This window comes from Paroedura picta, chromosome 5 (assembly GCF_049243985.1).
Source record: "Paroedura picta isolate Pp20150507F chromosome 5, Ppicta_v3.0, whole genome shotgun sequence".
NCBI classification, from domain to species: domain Eukaryota; kingdom Metazoa; phylum Chordata; class Lepidosauria; order Squamata; family Gekkonidae; genus Paroedura; species Paroedura picta.
This window is the reverse complement of record NC_135373.1, coordinates 43,771,096-43,797,830: the sequence shown is the minus strand read 5'-3', so window position 1 is coordinate 43,797,830 and position 26,735 is coordinate 43,771,096. Positions and strand designations below refer to the sequence as shown.

The 26,735-nt window shown below is 43.5% G+C and overlaps 1 protein-coding gene across 2 annotated transcripts in view; it reads right to left on the bottom strand.

Moving 5' to 3' along the window:
• Positions 1 to 274: 274 nt before the first annotated feature.
• The window catches only part of CLSPN (claspin), a 28,589-nt gene continuing 2,128 nt past the window's right edge, over positions 275 to 26,735 (bottom strand). For both annotated transcript variants that reach the window (XM_077337562.1, XM_077337561.1), the window contains exons 3-25: positions 25,366 to 25,811; positions 24,411 to 24,575; positions 22,984 to 23,058; positions 22,690 to 22,762; positions 20,913 to 21,021; positions 19,528 to 20,087; positions 18,644 to 18,835; positions 17,087 to 17,286; positions 15,269 to 15,471; positions 14,167 to 14,231; positions 12,695 to 12,900; positions 12,421 to 12,581; positions 11,873 to 12,099; positions 10,250 to 10,358; positions 8,993 to 9,065; positions 7,930 to 8,075; positions 6,725 to 6,889; positions 6,464 to 6,585; positions 4,393 to 4,523; positions 3,514 to 3,610; positions 3,177 to 3,259; positions 2,405 to 2,566; positions 275 to 1,316 (exon numbers count right to left, since the gene is read on the bottom strand). In XM_077337562.1, the coding sequence (XP_077193677.1) occupies positions 1,206 to 1,316; positions 2,405 to 2,566; positions 3,177 to 3,259; positions 3,514 to 3,610; positions 4,393 to 4,523; positions 6,464 to 6,585; positions 6,725 to 6,889; positions 7,930 to 8,075; positions 8,993 to 9,065; positions 10,250 to 10,358; positions 11,873 to 12,099; positions 12,421 to 12,581; positions 12,695 to 12,900; positions 14,167 to 14,231; positions 15,269 to 15,471; positions 17,087 to 17,286; positions 18,644 to 18,835; positions 19,528 to 20,087; positions 20,913 to 21,021; positions 22,690 to 22,762; positions 22,984 to 23,058; positions 24,411 to 24,575; positions 25,366 to 25,811 (3,881 nt within the window). In that variant the 3' untranslated portion in view covers positions 275 to 1,205. The remainder of the gene's footprint in view (positions 1,317 to 2,404; positions 2,567 to 3,176; positions 3,260 to 3,513; positions 3,611 to 4,392; positions 4,524 to 6,463; positions 6,586 to 6,724; positions 6,890 to 7,929; positions 8,076 to 8,992; positions 9,066 to 10,249; positions 10,359 to 11,872; positions 12,100 to 12,420; positions 12,582 to 12,694; positions 12,901 to 14,166; positions 14,232 to 15,268; positions 15,472 to 17,086; positions 17,287 to 18,643; positions 18,836 to 19,527; positions 20,088 to 20,912; positions 21,022 to 22,689; positions 22,763 to 22,983; positions 23,059 to 24,410; positions 24,576 to 25,365; positions 25,812 to 26,735) is intronic.

The window sequence follows — 26,735 nt, the reverse complement described above, 5'->3', positions numbered from 1 at the left end:
CGGTTCAGAGGGAAATAAACAAGCACCATCACCATGGTAGCCTACTTTTACTGGGAAATGCTGAAAAATAGCGCACGGACAAGTGCTAAGCTTAGCAAAAAAAAAAAGTGTGTGTGTGTATGTGTTTGGTGGGGGGGGAGAGCAGATTTAAAAGAGAAAGGACACGCAGCACGTAATGCCTGAGGCGTTAGCAATACAGTTCAGTTTCCTATGAAATCTTTGCACCGGGCCATGATCCATTCCTATTTTTAATGCAGTTATTATGACAGACTGCTCCGTAGAGTATTATGTTCTTTATTGGTAGCATACACCTTTTTTTTTCTTTTTTGCTTGTTTATACAACACACATTTATATTTACAAGACCAATTTACAAACTGGGATTATAGTCTCGAGGGCTTGAAGGAATGGATTTTGAGCTTCTCAGGAACCATCATAAAACGGCTTCAGCGCCACACATTCCAACGGCAGACCAAACCGTGCGGCGTTAATCCCATCTATCTTACAATGCTGCCTAAAAATCTGGACTAGCTGTAAACAAGATCCATTTGCTAGTTCGCAGATTTAAATTTTAAAATGTCCAAGGAAGATTATGAAGGAGGGAAAAGGAAAAATGTAACTGAAGAAATCCTTCCCCTTTCCTTCTTTCCTCCTCTGCAAGGACGCAAGTTTTGTTAAAATACACGCACAGAACAAACGAGCACGGGGCACGGCGAGCAAAGGATGAGAAAAACCTATATATCTTTGTTCTACAATTCGGTTGTGTCTTTCAGGGGGAAAAACACTCAAACAAAACTGGAATTTTCCGAGATATAAAATAAGGGCAATGTCATTGGGGGGGGCGGGGGGCTGGATGCTGAGCCTCCGTAGTGGTAAGAAAAAAAGTTGTCACGGGAACACAGGGCTTTCGATACCTTTAACTCTAAGTTCTGAGCACTTTAGTGACTCGTTGGAAGTGCAGTACCCCCCACAAGACTTGATCAGAGACGTGCTAATTCCATCGATGCATCCAATAGGGAAGCTGCTTTCCCTTGAAGCAGAGGACTGGAGCTGGAGCAAGCACTTCCAGCGACGTGACGGACGTTACCCAAGCAACAGTGGGCAGTTCCAGAGGGGGCCACAGTTCTTTGCCACTGGATAGCAGAGATCTACGCAGCACAGAACCACAGCAAGACACAATGCCGACTGGGCCAATTCATCTCAACCCCTACCGCTCCAAGAACTGGAATATACTCCGGGTTCCTTGGACAGAAGCGCCATCGAGCCGGAGCCGCTTGGGCGAGGGAGCTGTAGTGGGCACGGGAGCTCGTTTCTTCCCCTGGAAAATGGCACAGAACCATTAGACTAGCACTGGAAGGACAGTCACAAAAGAGCAAAACAGCATCTTCCTGGCCTGGGAGGCCAATTCATTTGCAGCAGCACACACGACTATGTGCCGACATCAGGCAATCCCAAACTAAGGTATTTTATGCAGGCCAATCATCTTGGTTGCAAGGAAGATGCTCACAGCTTAAAAGGTCCCAAAGATGGGAAAAAGTAAGAACTGGCTGGCTGGCTCCAATCCAGCAAGGGCCCAATAGCCAGCCAGTCACCTGGAAAGCTCAGAAGCAAACCAACAGCCATCCCATTGCCGACTAAGCACCTGGCAAGCATAATAAACTTCTATCATCTCTGTGGGACATCAAAAGTGGGACAACCCACTTTTGCGCTGTCTCATTTGTCATAGGGAAAGTGCTCCTTCTCCTACACTTGCTCACCCCTTGGCATTCCTGACTGTAGTTACAAGCCTCCCCGCCCACATTCTCCCCATCCTCAAGGAACACCAGAGAGACTTTCTCTGAGATGCTGGCAGATATGAAAAGGCACAAAACACTATGGTAGGAACTGGTGACACTGAACTGACAAGGACCTACACTGAAGAGGTGTTTCCAAACAGGACTGCTGCAGATATGCCAGAAACATATAAAAGACATAAAGCAGCATCCCTACTGTTCATGTTCCCTAGGTTCCAGGCAGAAGCCTTTCCTGGTATTGCTACCCAAGATCCTTTAACGTGGGCACTTGGCATCAAACGTGGGAATCCCTGCAGTGCTGTGACTGAATCACACCTTTTAAGCAGTTATATAGTCTTCACACCTGCACACACACATATGCACAGTGAGATCCTTCAAAGTCTTGGAATGGATGTACTCTCTCCAAAGGCACCTAAGCTGCTTTCCCTATGGCTTAACAAAGATGTTGCACCTTAGGTAAAGATCACGGCTGGCTCAATCTGTTGATGAGCTGCAGGAGCAAACTCTGCTCCAGATAATTCTGCCCAGGTACAACAAGCACAACAGAATGAAATATGAATGCAACACAATATCTGACTCTTCCACGCACAAAAGTCCCTTCACAGATACCTACCTGGGGCTTGGACTTCTCCCTTGTCTCCTCGTTCTTCTCAGGGGAAAGTGTATGAAAGATGAAATTGCGTGAATTCCGGGGGGCATTTGGGTTGAGGTCCGACATCGCTGACAGTTTCTGCAGGACTGCTTTAGGCCTATTGAGCAGCGATCCATTCTTTAGCTGTAAAGAAGGGGGGGGGTGCATAGATACAAGGCAGATCAAACATCGGGGTATTAAAAAGGACGTTCTGCTGCCAGCAGAGCCTGCCTACTTTTAAAGATCTGCTTCAGAAACTCTGCTGCATGTGCTGCCAAGATCTGAAGACAGGTGGCCACAAGGAACCAGGCCTTTTCTGGCCTGACACTTTCATTTATGAAAAACATGCTGTCTGGTCAGCTGTTTGCTCTGACATTTGCAAACTGCTGATTGTTCAGGACCTGCTATAATTTCTTCATCTGATTTCTTGCTGCTTTCTCAATCTATGCCTTGTCATTTTTACACTATTTTATGTCATTTCTTTTTATGCAGTTACGGGTCATTTCTTTTTATGCAGTTACGGGTTTTTATGCCTTCTATACCCCTTTATATTGTTCCATAGCTCTGTTACTTTATGGTTTGTACTAGGCTTGTGAGCTTCGGCGCACTTTGGCCACTTGAATGGCCGCCGAAGCACAGAAGCCTATATTTTGTTGTTCCCACATTCATTTTTATGAAGGGGGGAAGAGATCTATCTGGTTGCACTGTAAAGGGGAGGGGGTCATCCTCAAATTTAGGCCATGGAGCTACTCACCTGTTGGTTGCTGGCAGACTGTAAAGTTTCAAATGGATTCCTGGGTATCAATTTTGCTTCTTGTACTGCTGTCACTGGGGGCACTAGATGGAAGAGAGCAAAGAAAGAAAGCTGTGTAAATTTGGGCCGCAATAGTAAGCACATTTACCAGGGGAGGAGACTATTGGACCCAGTGGGACTTACTCCTGAGACTGTATGCTTAGGATTACTGTGAAGTGTCACAAGCATAAAATGCATAGTTCAAAACACAGAACCTGATCATGGAGTTTTGGGTTCACTTCTAAGCAAACCATTCTGCAAGCCTTCATAACTACACTTCAGTATGAAGTATACGAACCTTTTTTTGGTAGGGATTTTTCAGCCAGCTTCTTAGCCAGCTTCATGAATTGGCTGTCTTCATCAGCATCCTCCTCTTCCTTTTCTCCTTTCTCCGACTACAAAGAAAAATACCTTCATCACAGGAAACATTAATACGAAAACAGAAACAACCACTGGACTGAAACCCACTGTACTAATGCAGAACAAACATCACCTTGGGGGGGTCATTACACATATTGGTGGCAGCACCCTGATAAATGTCTGGTCAGTAGCAGCCACACAATTGTAACTGCCCAGTGAAGCACAGGAAGAAATTTTGTCTTGTTCACACGTTCTATTTTAGGTGTATGTTTCTTTTTTCCTAAAGAGCCAAGTGTACAAAGCTGTCTTTTGGCCCTTGATGTAATTGTTTTCGTTAAGAAGAGTTGCACAAGACCAGCATGGCTTTCTGACACGGTGCTTACAAAGCCCGTTATCCGCTTTCCAAAATTTCTCCGACATGCTATTACCGACAGCATTTTAAGACTTTTGCACAACCAATTATTCTTTGGAATGATGACATACATCAGTCCAATGTGTGTTTGGGTAGGACTGAAGGGAATTCCAAATGTCTTCATCCATAACCACCTGATGAGAAATCCTGGGTGCTTGAAAAGTCTACTGCCAAAGTTGTCCAGAAGAAATTTAATCTTTTTATTACCATTAGTTGTTATCTTTGATGCCTTTGCTTACGCCCAAACAACAGTGCTAAATAGTAAACCAACCAACTTTTCTGTATCTTCAAACTGAGGGTGACAAGGTAGAAGATTTCAACTTCTCTTGCAATTAAGTTTCGATAAAAGCAGGGAGTATGAAAATGGTCCTAGAAGCAGCTCATCAAAAAGATGATATTTGCTACCTGTTCACGGAGCCACTGCTCCCTCTCAAAGCGTTCCTTCCTCCACTTAGCCTCTGTTTCATCCAGAAGCTCTTCGTTCTCCTCGGCATCATCAGCATCTTGTTGAAACATATCCATCAGAGAGGAATCATCTAGAACAATGGATAGAAAACAAATTAGTTCTCTGCCTCGCACTGTGGCCAACCTGTTTCTCTGGAGGGCCAACAACAGGGCGTAGAGGCCCTGATGTTGCCCCCAGGCACTGGGATTCACTCCCCCACCCCATCCTCAACCGGGTCCCAGTAGGTAAATGTGAAAGAGAATGGGGTACGTTAAAATCGAAAAACACCTGTGGCATTTTTTTCAAAGGATTAATTATCGCTATCTTTCATGACTCACTCACTCTCCAACATCCTTTATTTAAAGTCCACTTTTATTATTACTACATAGAATCAGAGAGTCAGAAGGGACCTCCAGGGTCATCTAGTCCAACCCCCTGCACAATGCAGGAACTCACAACTACCTTCTTACCCACAGTGACCCCAATTTTATGCCCAAGTGATCCTGCCACCAAAAATCTTTTGAATCCAGCCTGGCCTGGATTCTGGGGGCAGAGATATATCTGGGGGGAAAGTGTGGGTTTCACTGACTTGAGCAGATCTCTGGCCCAGAGCTCACCTCCCCCCAAGTCACCACGGTCCCAAGAAATGTTATTGTGACATCTAGAATTTTAAGAAATTATTTTCTTGTAGTGCCTCTCACTGAACCTCAGTGGCATGAAGCTTATTTCTCATTTCATGTCAAAATCTGTTTTGTTGTGATATAAAATACACACGCATGATGGTCTTGGCATTGCTTGTTTATATGTTATCTTTGCATCATTTATGCGTTATCTTTGCATCATTCATTGGTGGTGAATTCATTTCCTAACCAAGTGCTTTCTAATACAGCTACCTGAGTTTTTGAAGATACAGAATATAAATCCCAAAATAAAATAAATATTTTTTTAAACAACAGAAGTATGGGAAGTTGGGCAGAGGTCTGGGATAGATTTTTGCTCGATGAAGACAGCCCTTATTGATTCATGACAAAACTGAGTTCAGGATTATGTTTTATCAAAGCAACAAACAGAAAATAGGGTCTTTAAAACATAAAACTTGAAGGCTGAAAAATTACTATGGCTCCTAAATATTGGGGCTGGCTCCTACAGTCAGGGAACATGTGTCAAGGCCTGCTCTGGCCAACAAGCAGAAGATGACCTGGATTTGGAAGCGTAAGAGTGTGAACAGGGCCCTGCTCCCAAGTGTAGGATGGGGTACCACTGTCCTCCAGACAACTATTCGTTCCCAAATGTTTAGGATCTGTATGTTAGAAAGGAGGGAAAAGTCATTCTCTGACACAGAGGACTACCCTTCACAACACCGTAACGTGCATAGTGGAACACAGCCTGTGAACCCATGTGTGACAGGAGTCTAAAAGTTCAATAAACCCTCCTTAAACTTTTATCATACACCCAATAAGCTACCTTCAGTACTACAGTGCAGTCTTTAAAACCAAATATAGCGTTTGTAGATGTTTGGTTGACATATTCTTTCAACTTTCAGTACCTAGTATCAACGACTCCATTTTTAAAAAGAACAGTGATGTGTTTTCCCAATATGGGAAAGGATACCCAGTTCTTCTGTTGAATGACAGGCTCCCAAGAATGGAATAATTATGTCACTTCTAACTTTTTGACAGTGACTAAAAAACACCATCACAAAGGTTGAACAGAGTCTCCGTCTCCCTGTGCACACTGTCGATCATTTGAGGGTATTTGCTTGAAATGTTCCCATAAAATGATGTGGCGCACCAACAGAAAAGTGCACCTATATATTGGTGTACAAAGATGCCAGCCAATAGCTTAAAGATGGCCACGGTTCTGCAAATGAAATCAGAAAGTAAAGAACCTATGTCCACCAGGAGCTCAGTAAACCTTAGGGTTTTGCAAGAAGAGGGCTTATCAAGCATTTGGCAGGTTGTATTATGTGGCTGGAGAACCACATTCAGCTTGGAGAAATCAGAGGTGGAGCAGATCCGAGAGAGACTTTACCTATGTTCTTCCACCGGAACCGCCTTGCTCGCCCAGGGCCATCGCTGTGTAGGTCTCCATCAGCAAGGTACCTCTCCTGATACAAGCGGAGCTGCCGCTTGTCTTCATCCTGCATCACCTTCCTAAGAGTCACCCGCAGAAGGGAAGGAAAACTTAGATCAGGCTTTATTCAAGAAGGAGGCTGCCATTCTCCATAAGGAAAAAGGCACTGCCTGCCAATTGAAAGCATTAAATTGCACCTGCGTATCTATAGCTACTGACATATGTATTTTGTTGACTTGGTCCTGGAGTTCCACAGCAGTGGGGAGCTCCTCGTCAATGATTTCTTCTTCATACTCGTTGAGCTCCTCGCCGTCATATTCATCCTCGCTTCCTACTTCGCTTCCCGACAGCTCAGCTTCCTCCTCCAAGAAGTCCTGCAACTTACTGACAAGGCCAAAGGGATGAGACAGAAAAATTACTAAAGGAATAGGTGCCATTTAATGAGCTACAATATACAGCGGCAGAGTTGATAACCATCCTCAAGTATTTAAAAGGCTGCCATATAGAAGATAGAGCAGAGTTGTTCTCTCTTGCCCCAGAGGGACTGACCAGAACCAATGGAATGAAATTAATTCAAAAGAAATTCTGTCTAAACATCCGGAAGAAGTTCCTGAAAGTTAGAGCGGTTTCTCAGTGGAACAGGCTTCCTCGGGAGGTGGTGGGTTCTCCATCTTTGGAAATTTTTAAACAGAGGCTGGCATAGAGGCTGATTCTGTGAAGGCTCAAGAGGGTGGCAGGTTTCAGTGGACGAGCGATAGGGATGTGAGTGTCCTGCCTAGTGCAGGGGGTTGGACTAGATGGCCCAGGAGGTGCCTTCCAACTCTGTGATTCTATGATTCTAAAAGCCTGCCTTGTTCAGCAGTGCCAACTCCTGATGGGCAAGGGATCTATCTGCTGCATTTCCATTGCCTGACACAGGGTGCTTAGAACATTCCACATCACGGGAAGGATCCTTTTGTCAGAGGGAAGGGCCTCCACTACAGGAGCGGAGCCACAGGACCTGATCCCTAGCTCTCCACAGTCTCAGGGGAAAGAGAGCTCTTTCTTTGTCCTGCTGCCAGCAAATCTCTGCCAGAATCAAATGCAATAAAGCATGTGCACTCTAACTTCTAACTAGAGTAGGGCAGGTAACCTTTTTGGTCCAAGTGCTGGGGGCATAGATGCAATGTCTACCTGTGAAGATGTTGGGATTCCAGGAAACAAAAGGAAGCAGCAGAAGCACGGGCTTCCTGTGCTCACCACAGCAACAAACAAACAAAAAAAGATTCATCTGTTCAGGTGACCCTCTGGGCAGCTTTCTGGCCAGCATCTTTCACATCCAACTCACAGAAACTTTTGTGTTTGTTCTGATTTGCTGCAATTCAGATAACAGAACACAACTACAACAGTGTTCTGTTTTCCCAACAGGACTAGGATGGACTTACAATTTCTTCTTCGCTCCTTCTCGTCTTCGCAACACCTCCTCTTCATCATCATCAACTTCATCTTCACTCTCCTCTTCCTCCCGTTCGCTCGCTTCTTTCTCCTCCTCCTCCTCCTCCTCCTCCTCATCTCTTTTGTTCTTCTCATCCTATCAGTCGAGAAAATCACGGGGATCAGAAATTCCTGCAGCATCTTACCAGCTCCATTAGCACTCCTTGCAATCTTTATCTTTGTTGTAATTCATTTCTGGACCACCTTTCATTATCCCAATTGCAGGGCTGTGCACATTCTGCAATTTCGGAGGAGCACAGAAAGCCCACAGAGAAAAAGGTATCAATTCACTGCAAAGGACTGTAAGCTAGCTTTTAAAAGAAAAATAAGTTTCTAGACCTTATGATTGCAGAGAGATGCCTGAAAGCATGAGCTCAGTGCCTGCTGGGAGACATCTAGTAATGCTTCCCAAAGGTTTGGGTCTGAATGGGGAACACACATACACAAACAAAAGGAAGAGGAACGCTGATGTTCAGAAATAAAAATGATCCTATAGCATATGACACACTCCAAATATTTTAGAAAGATCTCCACCCAGGACAGGAGAATCTTGAACCGTCTTGTTCTAACACTAAAAGCTAATGCAGCTCATTTTGGGAGCGTGGTATTGTTTCTGAGTACATTGTCCACATCTCCTGTTACTTTTCCAGCATTCAGAGTGGCACCTTCAGTGCCTTGCCAAGCTCTTCCCCATTATGTATGCAAAGGGAGATACAAAGTATGCAAAGGGAGATAAAGTTATACATGCTCAGAAAACCTGAATAATTTACATTAACTGAGGAAGCTTCTCTGAGTAAAGAATTTCCGTAGGGTTCCCCCCCCAAACATGAGATACCCACAGCCTTGTCCATGAACTTCTGGTTTCCCTGGAAACCAACTATGAGAGGACTTGATCTGGTTAGTAGAAAACAAACTAGAAGATGGCTGCGTACATCAGAACAGAAACAATTTTGAGATAGCCACAGATGTGCATGATAGTTCCTACCATAAATTGCCACAGTGTACAATACTCACATCTTCACTGTCAGAGGCACGGCCATCCGTTAAAAGCTGGAAGTCTCCAAACTCTTCCTCCTCTTCCTCTTCCCTATAGGAAAGAGAAGTTGTCGGTTTGTTTGGTTTTTTAAAAAGTATACCTCGCTGAACAGCTGGAATGTCATGGGTTTGGCACGCAGCTGAATTGCTGTTCAGGCTTCTGCATTCAATTTCTTAGGACACAAAACTGCCTGCAGGACAAGAAGCATTGCAGCACCTTAAGGAGCCACTTGGTTTATCAGGACAATCTCCAGTGCCACAGCCCTCAGTGTCTTCTTCCTGCTATGAACTGGTCATGGAAAATCAACATGCATACCAGGAAAAGTACCAGCATCTGCCAGGAATTAGACCAGCCAAGTCTCAACCAGAGTTACTAGTAATCCCAGGGTTACTCCAGAGCTCCAGAGGGATTACCCTGGTTGCAGAAGATTTAATTGTAAAACCATTTTTGATTTAAAAAAAAAATGTCAGGGTGGTTTTGCCCTTATTTGAACAAGTCAACTCACACACACACCATCCTCCCAAAGCCCACACAAGGATTCCTTTCTTCCCAGGTTTCCCTTTGCCCTGGCAGCCATTTCCGGCCCTAGCGAAATATATTCTCAGGCTTTGCTAGGATTGCAAACTTCCTGGAGATGTCTGGAGAACTCCCAAAGTTACAGGTGGTCTCCAAATCACACAGATCATTTCCCCTGAGGAGAACTGCTGCTTTGCATGGTGGGCTTTATGATAGCTGAAATGAAGTCTTCTTTGTTTTGCTCATGCAAGGCTTGCGGTTTAGCATGCCGCACACAAAAAATAAACTTATTTCACAAGCATTTTATTTTTTGATTAGTGATGCCATGCACATTGTAAACATGTGACTTCCAGGGTCGTGACAAGGAGGTGTGGCCAGCTAATACCACTTCCGGGGTTACTCGAAGCCTGAAGAATATTTCAGGGATTACTCCACAATCAAAAGGTTGAAAAAGGCTGAATTAGGGAGACAGAAACCTCGCTTGTGACTGAAAAGTTTTTATAGACAGCAATAGAAGCAGGCTGATTATTTTTTTGAATCACTGCAATGTATAATCCAGTGGCTGCTTTCTCTCTCTCTCTCTCTCTCTCTCTCAAACACAAACACGCCCTTCCTCTCAATGCAAGGTACAGCTCTGTGTGCACAGCCTTTTGTGAAAAAAAGCAGGGAAATCTCTGCAGAACTGAAATATTTGCACATCTCAAACTTCCACACATCACCTGTCTGTTGGGAAAGAGCCAGAACAAAGAGCTAGCGCTTCGGCCAGGGGATCTGAGCTGTTCTCTTTTTTCAGCAGAGAAGATGTCGATGAGGTCCGAATGGGAGAATCTAAGAAACCAGAATGGAGAAAGTCATTAGGATATAGATCAACCCGTCCACAGTCTTGGCCTTGCAAAAGATCACCCTGAAAGCCACAGTTAGGTAGCTTTTCTTGTCCTCTGGCAGTTTCTGCAGCCATGATAATGAGAGCTGTAAATGAGAGCAATATTCACATGCTAGAAGTGTAATACAAAAACAGCGAGGAAGGGTTTATAAACCCTGAGTTTATAAATATCAACAACTTACATCCTGCAGAAATAAATAATGACAAAACGCAAGGTATAGCCAATTATCCAAAGACAAAAATGCTCATCAAAAAAAAGGCCGAGCACACAGACCATAACATTCAGCAAATAACACAGTGATGACAGGCAGTTAGCTGTCATCCATTTTAAAGCTGATTTTCTCCAGGAAAACTCCCAAGTTGTTTGTAGTCTCTCACCTGCTTATTCAGAGACCTTTGGTCACTGTGGCAATTGTTCCGAGGCAAATATTCAACAGTGCACAATTACACCCATAACAGAGAGAATTTGCATTGTTACAAAGATAGGGCAGCTGACTAAGACAGACATGAGTCAGAAAAAGCCACAGCCACAATGATAATGGCAAGGCTGTGGCTCAACTTTCATGATTTTTTAAAAACAAATCAAGCCATCCTGACCCAGTTACATGTCCCTAGTCTTGAAGCAGCTGCATATTCTCCTCCTCGCATCATAAAAATGCAATGAGTGGGCAATCGATGTGCAGGATCTTTCCAAAACCTCCATGTGTTATAGCCAAGGCCATCCTGTCCACCAGGTACAACTAGACAACTGCCTATACTGCAGAGGTGGAAGGCTGCCAATCGGTCCTGTCACCACCCTGCCTGCCCACAGCATCAGGGTCCGCCTCACAAGGTGCCCCTGGCCTCATGCTTCCGTCTGCAGGGAGCCCACTCCTTCCTTTCCTCCTGAGGTTGGGGGGGCGGGAAGTGGTGGGGAGGAGCAGGCTGTCTTCCACCTTCCCTCCCCTGGCGTGTGGGAGACAAGAAAGGCGGCCAGTAGCTCCCCACCTCACCATTAGGGTTGGTGTGGGCGCCGACTGGCACAACAGCCACAGCGCCCCCCCTTCCCCCCGTGCCGCAGTGCTGCCTGCTTGGGCTGGAATGGCTGCTTCAGCAGCCAAAACACCCAACTCTATTCCCCATAGTGCATGGTGGTCAAGTGGGGACAGCAAGCTGTAGTAGCAAATAAATTTGCCACCTAAGGCACCAAAAACCCTTAGTCCAGCACTGGTTCCAGCCACACAGGTATAATAAAAATGAACCAGAGATGACCATAAGTTTCCAAACAACAGAACTAAATGTGTTGGATGGAAATGCACGCCCACTAGCCTCCTTCCTTCAGTCTGCACGCAAGTGCTGGGCAACATATTCCGGGTGCAAAGATTCTGTGCCAAGCTGCCGGGAGCACAGTGCATGAGTCCAGCTCCAGCACAAAGAGCAGGCTCTGTTTTGCTACCAACTATTAATACTCATCACTCACCTTGAGGCGCAAACTTTCCAGAGCAAAGATTGAGCAATTCCTCCATGTTCTGTTTGTTGCTGCTATCACCATGGGCAGAGGGCTTGTTCTGGGAGGCAAACCAGCCAGAACAGAGATTTAGGAGTTCGTCCATGTTAGCATCCATGGCATTTTCATCCATGCTAGCCAAAGGTAGGTGGCTCTTGGAAGACTGGTATTTATTCCGGTGATGGCCAACGTTCAAGAAACTGAAAAGAGTAGAGGAAAAAATCATTACCATTTATTTTTTAAAAGTCTTGATGCCTTACAGGAGATTCAGATGGTTTGAGAAGTAGACAGTCAAGATAAAAGAACGGCAGCATAGCTTAGGATGGTTTCTCTCATCACAGCACCCCCACTCAGAATAAACAAGCAATTGCCTGTTCTGATATTATAGAAGAAATCAAGTAATGGAGGAACTGATGGAGGGCATTTTGCCATTAATTCCGGGCTCTGTAAGCTCTGAAACCTTAACAAGTATTTTTGAACACGTTACTTAAACAAACATGCTGCCTTTGTTCACCACTTACCCGTCTGCATCAAGCAGTTGACTCTGAGTGTCGTCTTCCAGGGAGAACTGGAAGTGAAACCGGGCAGCAGCTTGATAGGGGCTTTTCTCTTCAGGAGTCACATTGTAGAGGTCTTGGGAGTCCTCTATGGGAAGAGAAGGCTCAGATGCCTTCCCGGAACTCTAAGCAAATCCAAAACAGAACATAAAGGTAAACTAATAGTTGATGGGAAGACAGGAATTCCCTCAATGCAAATCAGAACCAAGAGTGGCGGCAGATGGGGGAAGACACTTACCTTGGATGCAGAGCTGATAAAGCCCGTTTTGAAAAAGCCTGGAGAAGGAGAACGGACACCACTGAGAGCAGAAAGGAAGTTGCCTCCGCGAGTAGTCTGCTTGTTACAGGGCTGGTAGGAGGGGATCATGGAGCCCAGTAGCTCAAAGCTACTGTTGTGGCTGTTTTCCTTTGCCAAGGTCGGCAGCAGAAATGAATCTTCATCTTCTGAAGGGGTGATGGTGGATAAAACAGAGAGAGCCAATCAAAATAAACTGAAATAAACAGGAGCCAATCCCACAATTGCTACAGAGCCTAGATATTAGAAACATGCCCAGCAAGAGCTAAACTGTATATAAGACTTTAGCGAAAACACTCATTAGCACACAACACACGTACTTTCCTTCTGTCCATGCAATTTTATAAGGCAACTTCTGCCCCAGATCAACACATTTCAACTACAGCCACAACTTTCTGGAATTGGCACATCTCCAAAGGAAGGCAAAGGGGGTTGCCAAGTGGACTTTGGGAGGAGGGGGGGAGAGAATATTCCGCTATGCCATGCGCTGGGGGGGGGGGGGGTTGCTGCTAAAGTGCAGTTGGATCCAAAGACATTCAGAACCTTTATGGGCCTCACAACTTCCTATAAAGTAGGTTAGGCCAGGAGCTACCCAGTGAGGTCTACCCCGCTAGCCATGTGGCATAGCAGGAATTGAATTAGAATTTTCCTACAGTTCCAGTCCTTTAAAATAAAATACTTGTGTTTTGTGACTTAAAAAAACAAAAACACTTTTAATTCATCGGTAGTCCAAAGGTTATTGCTTTGCAAGTCAAAGTCAGCCCAAATGAATTTAGAATATGACTGGAAGAAAGCTATATAGAACTGGACATTGCTGTCTAAATGGAATATTGCACTCTCTCACATCTCTTGCATACACATAAATAACCCTATATATGTGTCAATGCAATATCCCCATTAAAGCTGCCAACAAGGTGCCCCATCCAACCTGCACTGACTCACCCCACAAGGGCAGTCAAAACCAGAATAAGAGGGGAAAGAGCTCTTCCCTAGATCTTAATGGGAAATGGAAAACAAAGAGAACTTGCTTAACAGACCTCCCAGAAGAACATTTTGTGGCCCATATGCCACATTTGTCCTAGAGATAAATTCAGTGGTCCCCACAGGCCTTAGCCAGACTTACTCACAATTTTAATGCATGAGGAAAGGAATCATGTATCCCAGTTGTAAGGCACAGATTGTCAGTGCCGTACTAAGGAAAATTACACCTTTAGAACAGTATAACTCTGGGCTTAGACTGCAAGATGATGCAAACTTTATTGTGAAATTTAAACCAAAGGGGAGAGAAGGACATATTCTTCTGGCCCCAGGATGGTTGCGCTCAGAATGTCACCTTTGGGAATACAAAATCCTCAGCACATATGCCTTCTTTTGCCATTAAAAAAAATGTCTGCTGCAGACAGACATCAGTTTACCTGGTTTGCTAGGCCTCTTGCCCATGACATCTTCCGCTTCCGCTTTCTCACCTGGGAGAGAATACCTGCAAGAAACAACACCAGCCCAAACATAAGATGTCAGTTTGAAAAAAAATGAACAAGGAAAGTTAAACAGTGACAGCATAGAGAACAATGTAAAGATTCCACTGTAAACGTGTTTCTCAAAGAACAGTTGACATTATCTACTTGGTTCAGGAACCCAAAAAGGTTAAAGGCAAGTAAAAGATTTGTGGCCTAATGTGGTTATGTCCTAAAACATAAGAAAATTATGAAAACAATAATATTTATTAACAATACAATTTAAACTAAAAATTAAAAACACCCAAAGGCTTTTAACAACATCACAACATATGGTGGATCAGTCCCACAGATTGGTTTCACTGCTGTAAGTGCTTTCCTCTGGAGAAAGGAGCAGCCCCCTAACCCAAGACGAGCATGTCTAAGTGTCCTGCATCAAGGGAAGGCTCCTTCTGCCAGAAGGACAAACCTCTACCAGCAAAACAGATCTGCAGGAAAGCGAGCAGTTTTGTATTTAGTCACCGCCACTCCAGACAGCATAGCTTACAAGGTAAAACACGAACTAAAAGTGCAACAGAGCCTCTTGTGGCGCAGAGTGGTAAGGCAGCAGACATGCAGCCTGAAAGCTTTGCCCATGAGGCTGGGAGTTCAATCTCAGCAGCCGGCTCAAGGTTGACTCAGCCTTCCATCCTTCCGAGGTCGGTAAAATGAGTACCCAGCTTGCTTGCTGGGGGGTAAACGGTAATGACTGGGGAAGGCACTGGCAAACCACCCCGTATTGAGTCTGCCATGAAAACACTGGAGGGCGTCACCCCAAGGGTCAGACATGACCCAGTGCTTGCACAGGGGATACCTTTACTCTTTTTACCTTAAAAGTGCAACACCACATAAAAATGGTTAAAAATGAACAACCTACCAAAAACCCCACATTAAAACAGCATCAAAAAACAAGTCTCAAAAAAGGTTTGTAATAAATTCAGTACTTTTAATGCAAAGTACAAAATTTCACTTATTTTTGCCTGTGAAAGGAAGCACAAATAGCAAAAAGAAATGAGAGCATCACCCTGTTTTTGAAGAGTTATCCTTGAAAAGTATCAGCGTCGATTCAGCAGAGGAAAGTTTAGGGACAGCAGTGCAGAGCCCTGGCTTGGCCACATGCTCTTCATCCACCAATTCCTTATCTGTCTCCTTGTCGCCATCCTCAAGGCCCTGTTCTTCAAGCTCCTCGTTGTCCTCCTCTGCCTCTTCAAGAAAATACTCCGCAGTCTGATAGAGCACACAAAAACCAAATTCCACAGACAGAGAGAAAGACATTAATGTCACTGTTTTTAAATACAGATGTTCACTTGTTTAAAGTCCGTGCTGTTACGAACCAAGGGAAAACTTTGCTGCCCCAAGGCATAACAATGGTCATGGTCCTACGTGGCTTCAAAAGGTGAAACAGACAACACCATGACAATGTGTATGTCCCATCAAATGTGTATGGAGGGGAGGTATCCATGAAAAATAAATGGGGATACCAAATGGCTCTAGATGCAGGGAAGTATGGGAAGGGAATGCTCAAAATGTCCTCTTTGTGGGTCTTTTCAAAACTCGCCACAATTAGAAACAAGTTTACTAGACTAAGTAGACCTTTGGCCTCAAGCAGCCTGGCTCCTCTAACATTTTCTCTCTGGATTTGCCAGTTACAAGTTTCTACTCCTTATAGCTACTGAGTCTACTTTGCGTTTTTAAATGCCCTACCTGCCAAGCATTCAGGCTACAGAGTGGATGCTTCAGTTCTTTGTTTCCCTGTACCCACGGTCTGCCACTATCCCAAAAATCCTCCCTCTTACCCAAATAACAGAGGCAGCACTTGATTTCCATAGAAATATATTGGGGCTAACATCTGAAAATATTACTCTCTAATTTGAAAGCCCTTCTCTCTAACCTGTGGGGAGTTTCTACAGTTACTTAGTTAACAACCAGGCAGATGCAGATAGCTGAGTCACAAAATCTGCAAGTTCCTCCTCAGCAGCATACAAGAGCCACACATTGCGGTGCATGAAGCTGAAGATGCCACAGGAATTCGGCTGGGATGAAACAATGAACAGCACTGCACAACTAAACTGCTCTAGAGCTCAAGTTCCTTGGAGCAGGGGTAGTCAACCTGCGGCCCTCCAGATGTTCATGGACTACAATTCCCATGAGCCCCATGTCAGCGCTGCTGGCAGGGGCTCATGGGAATTGTAGTCCGTGAACATCTGGAGGGCCGCAGGTTGACTACCCCTGCCTTGGAGGATGTAGCTGCTTGGTGTGGTCCAGGCACAGCCACACTGGCCCAGACTTTATTTCCTACTGTCTTGTGAGCCGTGCTTCCCCTTTTTCCTGCACCTCACTGCATGACACAGAACAACTGCTGATCACCACTGTGGAATGGTAGATGAATTTCCTCCAGGCCAGGCTGGATTCTGGAGATTTTTTTGGGGGGGAGGGGGGGAATCATTTTGGCAAGAAATGGAGGTCACAGTGGGTGGGCAGGTAGTGAGTGTCCTGCATAGTGCATGGGTTTGGACTAGATGACCCTGGAGGTCCCTTCCAACTCTATGCTTCTAAGGCAAAACAGGTGAGACACTGGGCATCCTGGCAGTTCTTGCCCACAGGGCTCCAGTCCTCCGAGTCAAAAGCTGGGCATAGAAAACAAAGACTACGCTTCAACTACTAGCCCTGAGCCACTGGCACCTTTCAGTAATTAACCGTCATAATTAGAACACATTTTTTATAAAAAAAAAAACATCTGGCAAGAGGCCAATATTACATCTGGCACAAATCTCTAATTCTCTTAGTTCCTGGCTGATATATGAAGAATCAGCAAAACAGTAAAATGTGCTGAGAGAGAGACCTCCTGATTGCCTCCTTCTTCCTCTTCTTCTTCCTCTGACTCATCAGTCATTTCTTCCTCCTCCTCCTCCTCCTCCTCCTCCTCCTCCATCATATCCTCATTATCCAGTTTAAGCAGCACTTGTCGCTTGAGGCGTTCCTTTGTCCTTTGGAGCTTCATTACTGCCTGGAGTTTCGCCTTCAGCACTTGCAGCTTTTCACCTGGGCAGTTTTAGAGGCACAAATACTTCAGAGACACTTTAGCCAATTAAAAAAAAAGTTTGATTGCTTGAAGCAAAACAGATTAATGAGGCTATACACATAGCAGGAATATTTAAATTTTAAGATTAAAATGCATTTGCTGGGGGCGGGGGGACTACCGAGGGCTATTGGGAGAGTTCCCTGGAGAGGCAGCCTAAAAACGCTGTAAATGGAAAAATAAGAGCTTGCAGAGGAAGCATCATCAAAAGGGCTCCATGCTTATTATTTCATACGCAGAATAGCTGTTTTTTGTTCTTTAGGGTCTCTCTGTGTGGGATAAAGGTATCGGCACACTGCCTCCTCCCATTCAGTGGTCAGACACCACAAGGCAGTTAAGGATTACCTGTTAAGAACAGCAAGCCCTTAGGGTATGGCTAGAGCATTACACACTAAAAGCTGGAAAGCCAAAAAGAGTTGCAGAATTAACATCTGAACTCCCTTCCTTCTAGAACAGCCTTTTTCAACCTCTTGGCCATGGAGGGACCCTTGGAATATTTTTCAGGCTTTGAGGAACCCCTGAAGTGGTGACAGGCCCCTTCAGAGAAGTGGGTGCGGAGGTGAGAAGCAGGAGCCAGCCAATCAACCGTTTCCATTAGACAAAGTGATGAGACTGTTCAGCAACAGGGGAAGTAGAATCCAGCTATGTCAGTAAACTTCTGGGAAAGGCCACATAACCCCTGGAGAGCTCTTGCGTAACCCCTATTGGGGATCCCTGTTCTGGAAGCTGAAAGCCTTTACTTACAGAGGAAGCCAAAGACACTTCCATTATGTTATTTCCAGTGGCCAGATAACAGCATAGGCAAGAATCTAGTCTTTTGGTACTCCAGTTGGCTATGCTCACTCTATGACTGTGACAAAGGCTATGAAGGTGGAGTCCCTTTCTTCTTCATATGCCTTGTATGCTGTTCTTTGCAATGATGGGCTTTGGTTTGTTGGTTTGTTTGGGGGAGGTTTTGCCTCTTTGCTTATCTCTTTGCAGTGAGGGACAAGATTGATACTGGTTAACCAATGACGGACCTAATATGGGGCTGATGAGCAATATCAATCAATTTTCATTATGATGGTCACAGACCAACACAAATCTTACCAGATTCCAGCCCAATGATGAGAGGTAATATGGCAGAGTGGTTAAGAACGAACTCAAAATATAATCAGTAACTAAATCTAATTTCACTCCCATCAGCTCCACCCCTTCATAATCCTTTACTTTTTCTACTGATTGTGACAGCCCAGCAGATAACTGCTCATCTTTTGGTTCAAATGTCCAAGTGATGGGGAAAACAGTTCCCATCCTGCAAAGCTGTCCCCCCAGACATACCTGGCTTTGTGTGGGTTGTCTCTTCTACATTCTCTGCAACAAGAGTCACAGGTACCACCCCTGCTTTCAGCTCCTCTTTGCCCTCATTTGTTATTTCTTTGCAAATTACATTCAAGTTCAGCACCCGTTCCGTTTTTGGTTTGGTTGTGTGAAGTGCATGTTTCACAAAACGCTCCTTCAAAGCTTCCAATTCTGTTTGCATATTTTTAAAAAGAGAACAAAATTACTCCCATGCATTCACAGCAGGTATTGTCAATTTGCCCCCAACTGATAAACAACAAAATTCAAAATAAAATTTAAAAAAAACATATTTACTTAGCTATTAGAAGAAATCAAGTTCTGGATTCCAATCTGTCACTAATTATTGAACTAATTTTACTGCAAAGAACTACAATGACTCAGATTTACACAGCTAAGGTTAATATGCTACACAGTTCTACCAGTGGAGCGTTAAATGAACATGAACTTTCATGGAAACAATGCCACCAATTTCAGACCATGAAATAGCAGATAGATGTCCAACAAATGGAAGCATTTTAAGAGACAATGCATTGGAGTGAAGCTGCTTTATGCTGAAAGTACTGGCCTATCAAGAATAACACGGTACACCAACAGCTCAGCTCAAAGTATTTCACAGCACCTATGGCCTGATGCTTTTAACCGGACTCTGGGAATTGAACCTGTTGATGCAAAGCAGATACCCTACTACTGAACCACAGATCCTTTCCCCAGAAGAGAATGAATGTATTCATAAGTCTTCAAGAGTTTAAAGTTCACTGACAAGTAAGTGCTATGCACCAGGAACCTATAGCTATTCCTCTTAAAACCTATAAGTAGCAACCAACTGGGCTAGAATTGGCAAGATCCTAGCATCAGCTTCGTACCTTTGTTTGACTCAAGTTCATCAAGATTAATAAATGAATCATCCCCAGAAGGGATTCGAGGCTTGATTGTCAGATCCACCCCCATCTCCCGAAGGCGCTCTAGCTTGGACTTCTTTGATTTTTCACCAGGAGCTACCAAGACTGCTGCTGGGGGCTGCATAGGTTCTTTGGGCCAGACATCTAATTCAGGCGACTGCTCCTGTCCTGGTTCAAGTATTTTTTCCTCCACTTTAGTTGTCATTGGTTCAGTGCATTCGGAACTGATTAGGTTTGATTTTCCTTGCTTTTCAGAACTGGTTTCCTTTGTAGGTCTCTCTGCTTTGGAAGCACAGTCTTGTTTGTGTTGCTCAGGACAACTCACTGTCAAATATTCTCCTTCTCCAGCAACTGATCTGACAACACTTGAATTTGTGATGGCTGAAACTTCTGGACCATGTCCTGTTTCTAGCTCCCGTGTTATTGGACACTCAATTGCTTCTTTTCCACTGTTGCTGCAGGTGACACTTGAGATCTTGGGAACGGGACTTTCTTCATCTAATCTGGGCTGGTATTTTGCTGATCTGCCAAGAAGAGTGTCAGACCATCATTATAACCCTTCACCTTTCTGAACAAGATCACTGCAGATGCCCAGCAAGCAGCCTGAAAACATCAGATGCTATAATATTCATAAAGCATGAGGAGGTGCGGTTTTAAACAGCAAATCTTCGTGAGAGGCCTTGAAAAATCCATAAAAGAGCAGAGTATATATACAAAAGTCAATATATTCTAAACACACAATCACTGAAAAGCGTAAGGAAATCCTAATCCAACTCCTAATCAATGTAATACTATTAAAAGGAAGGAAATAAGAAACCCGCTAAAAGAAGCAAAAATTTTAATAGCACAAAATTGGAAGCAGGAGAAACCATCAAATATGAAGGAAATAATAAAATATAAAATTATGTACATGGAAAAAATAACAGCATATTGACAAACTAAAAATAAACAATTTGCACAAGATAAGTTGGGAATTGGCATTGACTTGCTGGGTGTGATGTATTCAATAAAACCTGAGTTTTTCAGGAGCTGAAGCCTGCTAAAAATATATTGCACACTTTTTCAATGCTCCTGCAGAATTGTGGTGCCCATAACAGTGGGTTGAATACAGCCTAAATTATTTACCAGATCAATGAAACTCTCTCTTTCTCTCTCTCACGCACACAAACAAACACACACACTCTGCTGATCTCTGTGAAATACTTCTCCTGTGGAATAGGGAACACCGAGAAACAACATGAGCAGGGGCTGCAGAGAGAAAAGGAAAGGGTCTGGATCCGATCCAGTGTCCATACTGTGAAAAGGAGCAATAACTTAGAAAGGTCTAAGTTAAAGCAGGCTTGACTTACTTGATGAAAGTCATAGCACTCCCTTGGAAGGCAGACCGAGGTTTGCGCTTGAAGAAATCACGGACACTTTTGGCTTCTGGTAGGTGATATGGGAGAGATATGCTGGCCTCTGCAAGCGGAGAAACAAAGAATTCATGTGCCATGCAGAAACAGTTTTACTATGACAGACTAGAGTTGACATCAGCAAACTGGAAGAATCCTAAAAATCACAAAGCACTATAGAACATCCAAGAATTATGAAGCTCTCTCTCCAATATTACTTACACAACATTTTGCTTGCAATCAAGTACCAAAGCATTTTTTCTTTCTCTTAACAGTGAGCAAGATGGAGGCTCTAAGACCCCCCACAATATTCCAATTGCAAGCAAAACTCATATTATATAGACATTAGAAGTCCCTCTTGATTGCACAATTAGAAAAAATGAGCAGCCCTATAAAACCGAGAAAGTAGGTCCAACTCAATGGCTCAGGTGCTAATGAAACCAGCGATTTCTACCAATTCTATTTTTCAGAGATGACTGGGTTGCAGTATGAGGGGCTGGCAGAAAAGCTCTGTTCCAATGACAGAAAATTCAGTCTGGATCCAACCCATTTCAGGTGACTTATTTATGCCCCAGTGTAATGCCACAATTAGCTCCAAGACAAGATTGTAACATCAGAATTTGTTACAAACATGTTCACTATTAGGGAGACATTGGGGAATGTGGGACTTGGCAGGGTAAGGGGAGGGAGCGTTTCCCAATCAGGGTTCCGGCCTCAGGATTTTGTTTCTCGCGTTTTGTCTTTCTCTGCATGGTCCACTTTACTTCTTTGTGGCATTGGAACTGAGATTAAGTTACACACTCAGTAATCTAAAGACTGCAGAGAGAAACATTTCACCAAATACTTCAGTGCCAGTAGGGGTTGGGCACAATATTCAGTAGCTAGTTCTGCAGGAGACTCTTTGGTATTACAGCACTCTACCCTCCAGCAGCTGCCGGCAGTTAACTTCTCCTTTCTGTGGCCTTCCTGCCCACAAAACAGCATCTCAGCAAAAACAAACTGGGAAACGATTATATGCCTTTTTTGGAAGTCAGTGGCTAGTACAGAAACTGGGAATATTAGGATACAACAGCAGAAATCGGGAATATTAGGATACAATTGAATGCCCACTCCACCTCCGCTCATCTGAACATGGATATAAAATCAAAACAAGGATATTTCTGACTCCACCAGGACAGTGCTGGAGCAATTTAAAAGGGTACCGCATTTTTAAAATGTTAATAGTTTTTTTGTTAATACTTTAGATATTTTTGCATGGATTCTTAATGTTGTCAGTTCTGCCTTAGCAGAAGCATGACACCATAACAAGGCCTGAACAGAGTATAACTGGATCCGCATAGAATTTTTCACTGAAGAAACCTGCTATGAAACCTCCTTTTGCAGCAGCTGCAACTAACTGCATTTGAAGCATCCGCAGAAAAACCTGCAAGGCCACAGAAGCCGCAGTGCAGGAGCAGAAGTGTTTTTGAGGCACATGCATGCCAGAAGGGTTGGGATTTTAAGTTTCAGCCAAGGAAAATATTTGAAGTTGACAATTAGAAAGAGAGCATGCCCCAGCTCACACAGAAGTCAATTAACAAGGCATCGAATGATTGCTGCCGCTATAGTCAACGCTTGCCAGATTCGCCTGCACAGAACCCCCAGCATCCTCTCACTTGGCCCCTCTGTCCTCTGAGTGTCCTTGACCACCTGAAGCTAAGTATGAACTGGAGCTCTTTGCCAAGAGCGGTCATACCTCTTATAAGCCGCTGAGTCTCACTATGTAGCTGTTTGATGGCTTCTTTACTTAATTTGGCTGCTTTCCTCTCCTTAAGAAAAAAAAAAGGAAAGAATTATACACTGGTTTTAATTTAAAAAAACACAGTACAATCTGCTGTAATGTTGTTTAAAGCGAACTGAAATAAAGCACCCTTGGAATGGGAGGACGGACAAAGAGATAATCTGAGGTTCTGCTAAACACCATGTAAATGCTGGTGTTAACATCAAACCCATGTAGACTTGAAGCCCAAAAGAATGAAGAGATACTCACCTTCTTAGGCTCCTTTAACAGTGGTTCCTCATATTCATCTAGTGCATGCTTGTAATTTTTACTCCCTGAAAACCGCTATTTAGAGCAAAAGAAAGTGGAGGAAGGATGTTATTTCCATCTTTGAGAACACCCCTAATTAAATAGCCACAGGAAACATTAAAAACCTTTATACAGGAGGCTAATTTCTCGGACTGCTGTCCTCTACCTTTGAACCAAGTGTTATGGACACTGACCCTAAAGTACATTCCACTGAGTACAACATACCTTCCTCCCAAATAGGTATGCAACTACAGTACCACCCTGAGCAGCATCAATTGAAGTCAATGGGCTTAGAAGGGCGTACTTTTGCTTAGGACTGTTCATGCTCAAAGTAATATATTACCAAGTAATTATTATGACGTTACCGCAAAATGGACCAAATGTATTATCTTTCCCATACTGAAGATGGGGGAGACCTAAGAGAAAGGAGCTTGCCCAAGGTCATTTAGTGAGTCTACAACATATTAAATTTGAACTAGTAAACCTGGTAGAACATAGCCCATTCTCTTGGTTGCTGTGCTATATGGCACTAATTCAAACCCTTTATAAAGACACAGGCCTGAACAGCTAAAGTTAAGCATAAATGGGCAACTCTGGAATATTATTTCTGTTCTGCAGGATGTCCAAGAGAACTGTATTGGGGAGGAGTTCTCTGGCCATCGGCACTTCCCAGTACCTATAAGCAATATGCTGAAGATCTCTATTACTCAAACACAAACAAATTTCAGGTTGTACCTGTATTTTCCTAGAGGTGCTATGTTTCTTCCATATTGGAGGCATATCTTAATTTATTTCTTGGAAATAGATTCTGCCTTATTGCATGGAATTCTTCTATTGTGTGAATGCATGGTTTTAAACAAACAGAAACTTTACCATAAAAATCTGGCAGTATATAATGTAAAAAGATACAGTGGATATTTTGTCTGTATTGTTGCCTCCTGCCCCGAACTGATTAGATGGACTCAATAAAGGAAGCCATGGTCCTCAATTTGCAAGACCTAAGAATGGCTGTTAATGACAGGACATTCTGGAGGGCATTAATTCATACACCTTTAGATGGTCCCAAACCTTTGGAAAGGTTAATAGATATTATACTAAACCTGTCCTATTAAAAGAAAACCAATGCTATTCTCTATACCTGCTATCTCTAGAAACAAAACAATGAAAACTATTCTGGTACAGACTTGCAAGTAGTGCTCCAAAGAAGCAGCTGTGCTAGACAGCTGCAGAAACCAACTAAAACACAAACAGCCTTCTGCCAGTGTTATGCTATTTTAAAGATTACCAGGTTTTCCCAACTTATGAGACAAGCTCCAGTGTGTCACAATACTCTTAGCTGTTTCCTCACATTTGAATTCAGACTCCTTGGAAGATGCAGAGTAACTTACTTTCTGTTTTTTCATTTTCTCTTTTGTTGCTGCTTTTATTGACTCTAGTGACACTTGGTCTTCTTGGAAGGAATTCTCCTCCTCCTCCTCCAAGCCATTATCAAAGAGGTCTCTATCAGCCAGGAGACATCCACTATCCTCAAGAAGTTCCTCCTCATTCTCCTCCTGGATCAAGAAACATAGTATTGTGACAGCTTGTGCTGAGAAATGTTCACTGATGTAACAAAAATGACTTACATCTGAAAGGAAAGGTTATGCTGCTGACAGACTAAGTTGCTTTTTCAAACATATGCAATAAATTTTACATTTTCCATCAACAGGCTGAACAGAACCTCTTATGCCCCACATTGAATCAGGAGCTGCAGCATCCAACCTTAGTTTTGCTTATTGTATGATATAGAGATTTTGCAATGAACATTTCCTAACCAAGTTAAGCAAACATAAAACCAGCATATCAGAGAGTAGCACATTTTATGTAATTGCTACAGAACCTCCCTCTCTGTAGGGATTATTCTGTTCTTTATATATAGGGGAGCTGTCAGTAATACAACCCCCATTTTTATTTTGCAACAACAGTTCAGTTTTGCCATACAATGAGCTGTTTCTCTAGTCTAGACTAAGCCATTCTATCTCCTGACTGGACTGCCACAGGACTAGAGCTGACATTTCAATGGTACAGTTAGTGGGACATCTGTCTATAGGTCATAGGTAAGAAGCTGTGATTCAGTGAAAGAGCTCCTCCACTGCATATAAAAGATCGCAGGGCCAACACCCAGCACCTTCAGTTAAAAGGACCAGGCAGTAATAGCTTCGTGTTATGTGTCTACAAACATGTACGTATCATGTCTCATGCTACATTATGGATAAATCAAACACAGCCTGATATTCAATCAGGCTTTACTCTGTGCATAAATGCACGCGCACCCTGAGATGTATTCTTTCCTCCTTTTCATACCTTTTGTTCCCATTTCCTTTCCTTCTTCTTCATCTGTCTAATGGCCTTCATTTTCTTCTCTTTCTCGGTTCTTCTTTTCCTTCGACTGCTCTTTCCTTCTTCATCCATTTGCTCTGCAGAGCTAGCTAGGCTGCTCTTATGCTTTCCTCCTGGCATTGCCGATGTCCCTAATGTAAGCCCAGGTGAACCAGGTTGTAGATTTGCTGCAAGGTTCTCATTCTGCAACAGGTCATCAGTGTCACTTTCATCACTGTCTAGTGGAGCCTTGGAGATGCGATGCAATTTCTTCTCCTTAGAAACAAATGTATTGGTTTCTTTTGCGCTCTCCACATCCCCAGCAGCAGCCTCCAATGCTGGGTGCAAAATATCTTCCCCTTCACTCTCACTGTCGGGAAGCACCTTCTTACTTCGGATTCTCTTACTCACACAGATATCTTCATCTGACTCTGTCAAAAATGATCCATAGATTCGTAATGTGCATCAATTTTTTAAACACACTAACACTGTATAAGTGACTGAGTAATAAACTTTATCTTCTCTTTATCTGAAATTTTGCACATTCAGGTACAACCTTCTATTGCTGTGATAATAGCTCAGGAGGCAGCAGTGATTTTTTTGACATGCCACCTGGAGCTCTTCTGAGCACTGTTCACTGTGATTTGCCACTTCACATTGCAGGAAAGTGAACAATTGCTTTAGAAGCTGGAATAATTTCATCACTATCATAGGCCCAAGATAAAATGACTGTATTTTTAAGATGCGACACAACTTGCAACACAACAAAGCTTGTGTCAAGGTTGTAGAGATCTAGGGGTGGAAAGGGGCATACCACAATTGAATGCTAGCTGGTAATTAAAAGGATTATATTATGTGTTATTGCTTTTGTGCATTTGGGGTAGTGTCCATGGCACAGAGTAGTCAAGTGTCTCTTTTGGTCAACTGTGTCTCTCTTGGTAATTGTGAGTGGGGCTCGCAGAATAAATTCCACTGATCTACTCGATGAGAAGCACTAAGAAGCTGACATTCATTGGTAAATTTAACTATTATGAGCAGAAGGCCTCCACCCCCCATTTGACATATCACTATAATTTCTAACATTGCACAGGCTAATTCTGAGTACCTAGCTCTTTTCTTTTTCAATCTGCTCCAATATGACAGTAACCCTCAAGCTACATTTGAAACGCCTTTGGGAAAGGGTCAGACAATTCAGGGAGAGGCTACCATGGAATAACAGGCTGTTTAATCAGGTAGACTGTTCTCGTTGCTTATGGCAACTTTCTACTGGAACAGAAGCTCTCCGACTTTTAAAGAAGGGCCACTTCCTAAGTGCAAGAGGCAGCAGAGAACATGAACTGGATCATGGCCTCCAG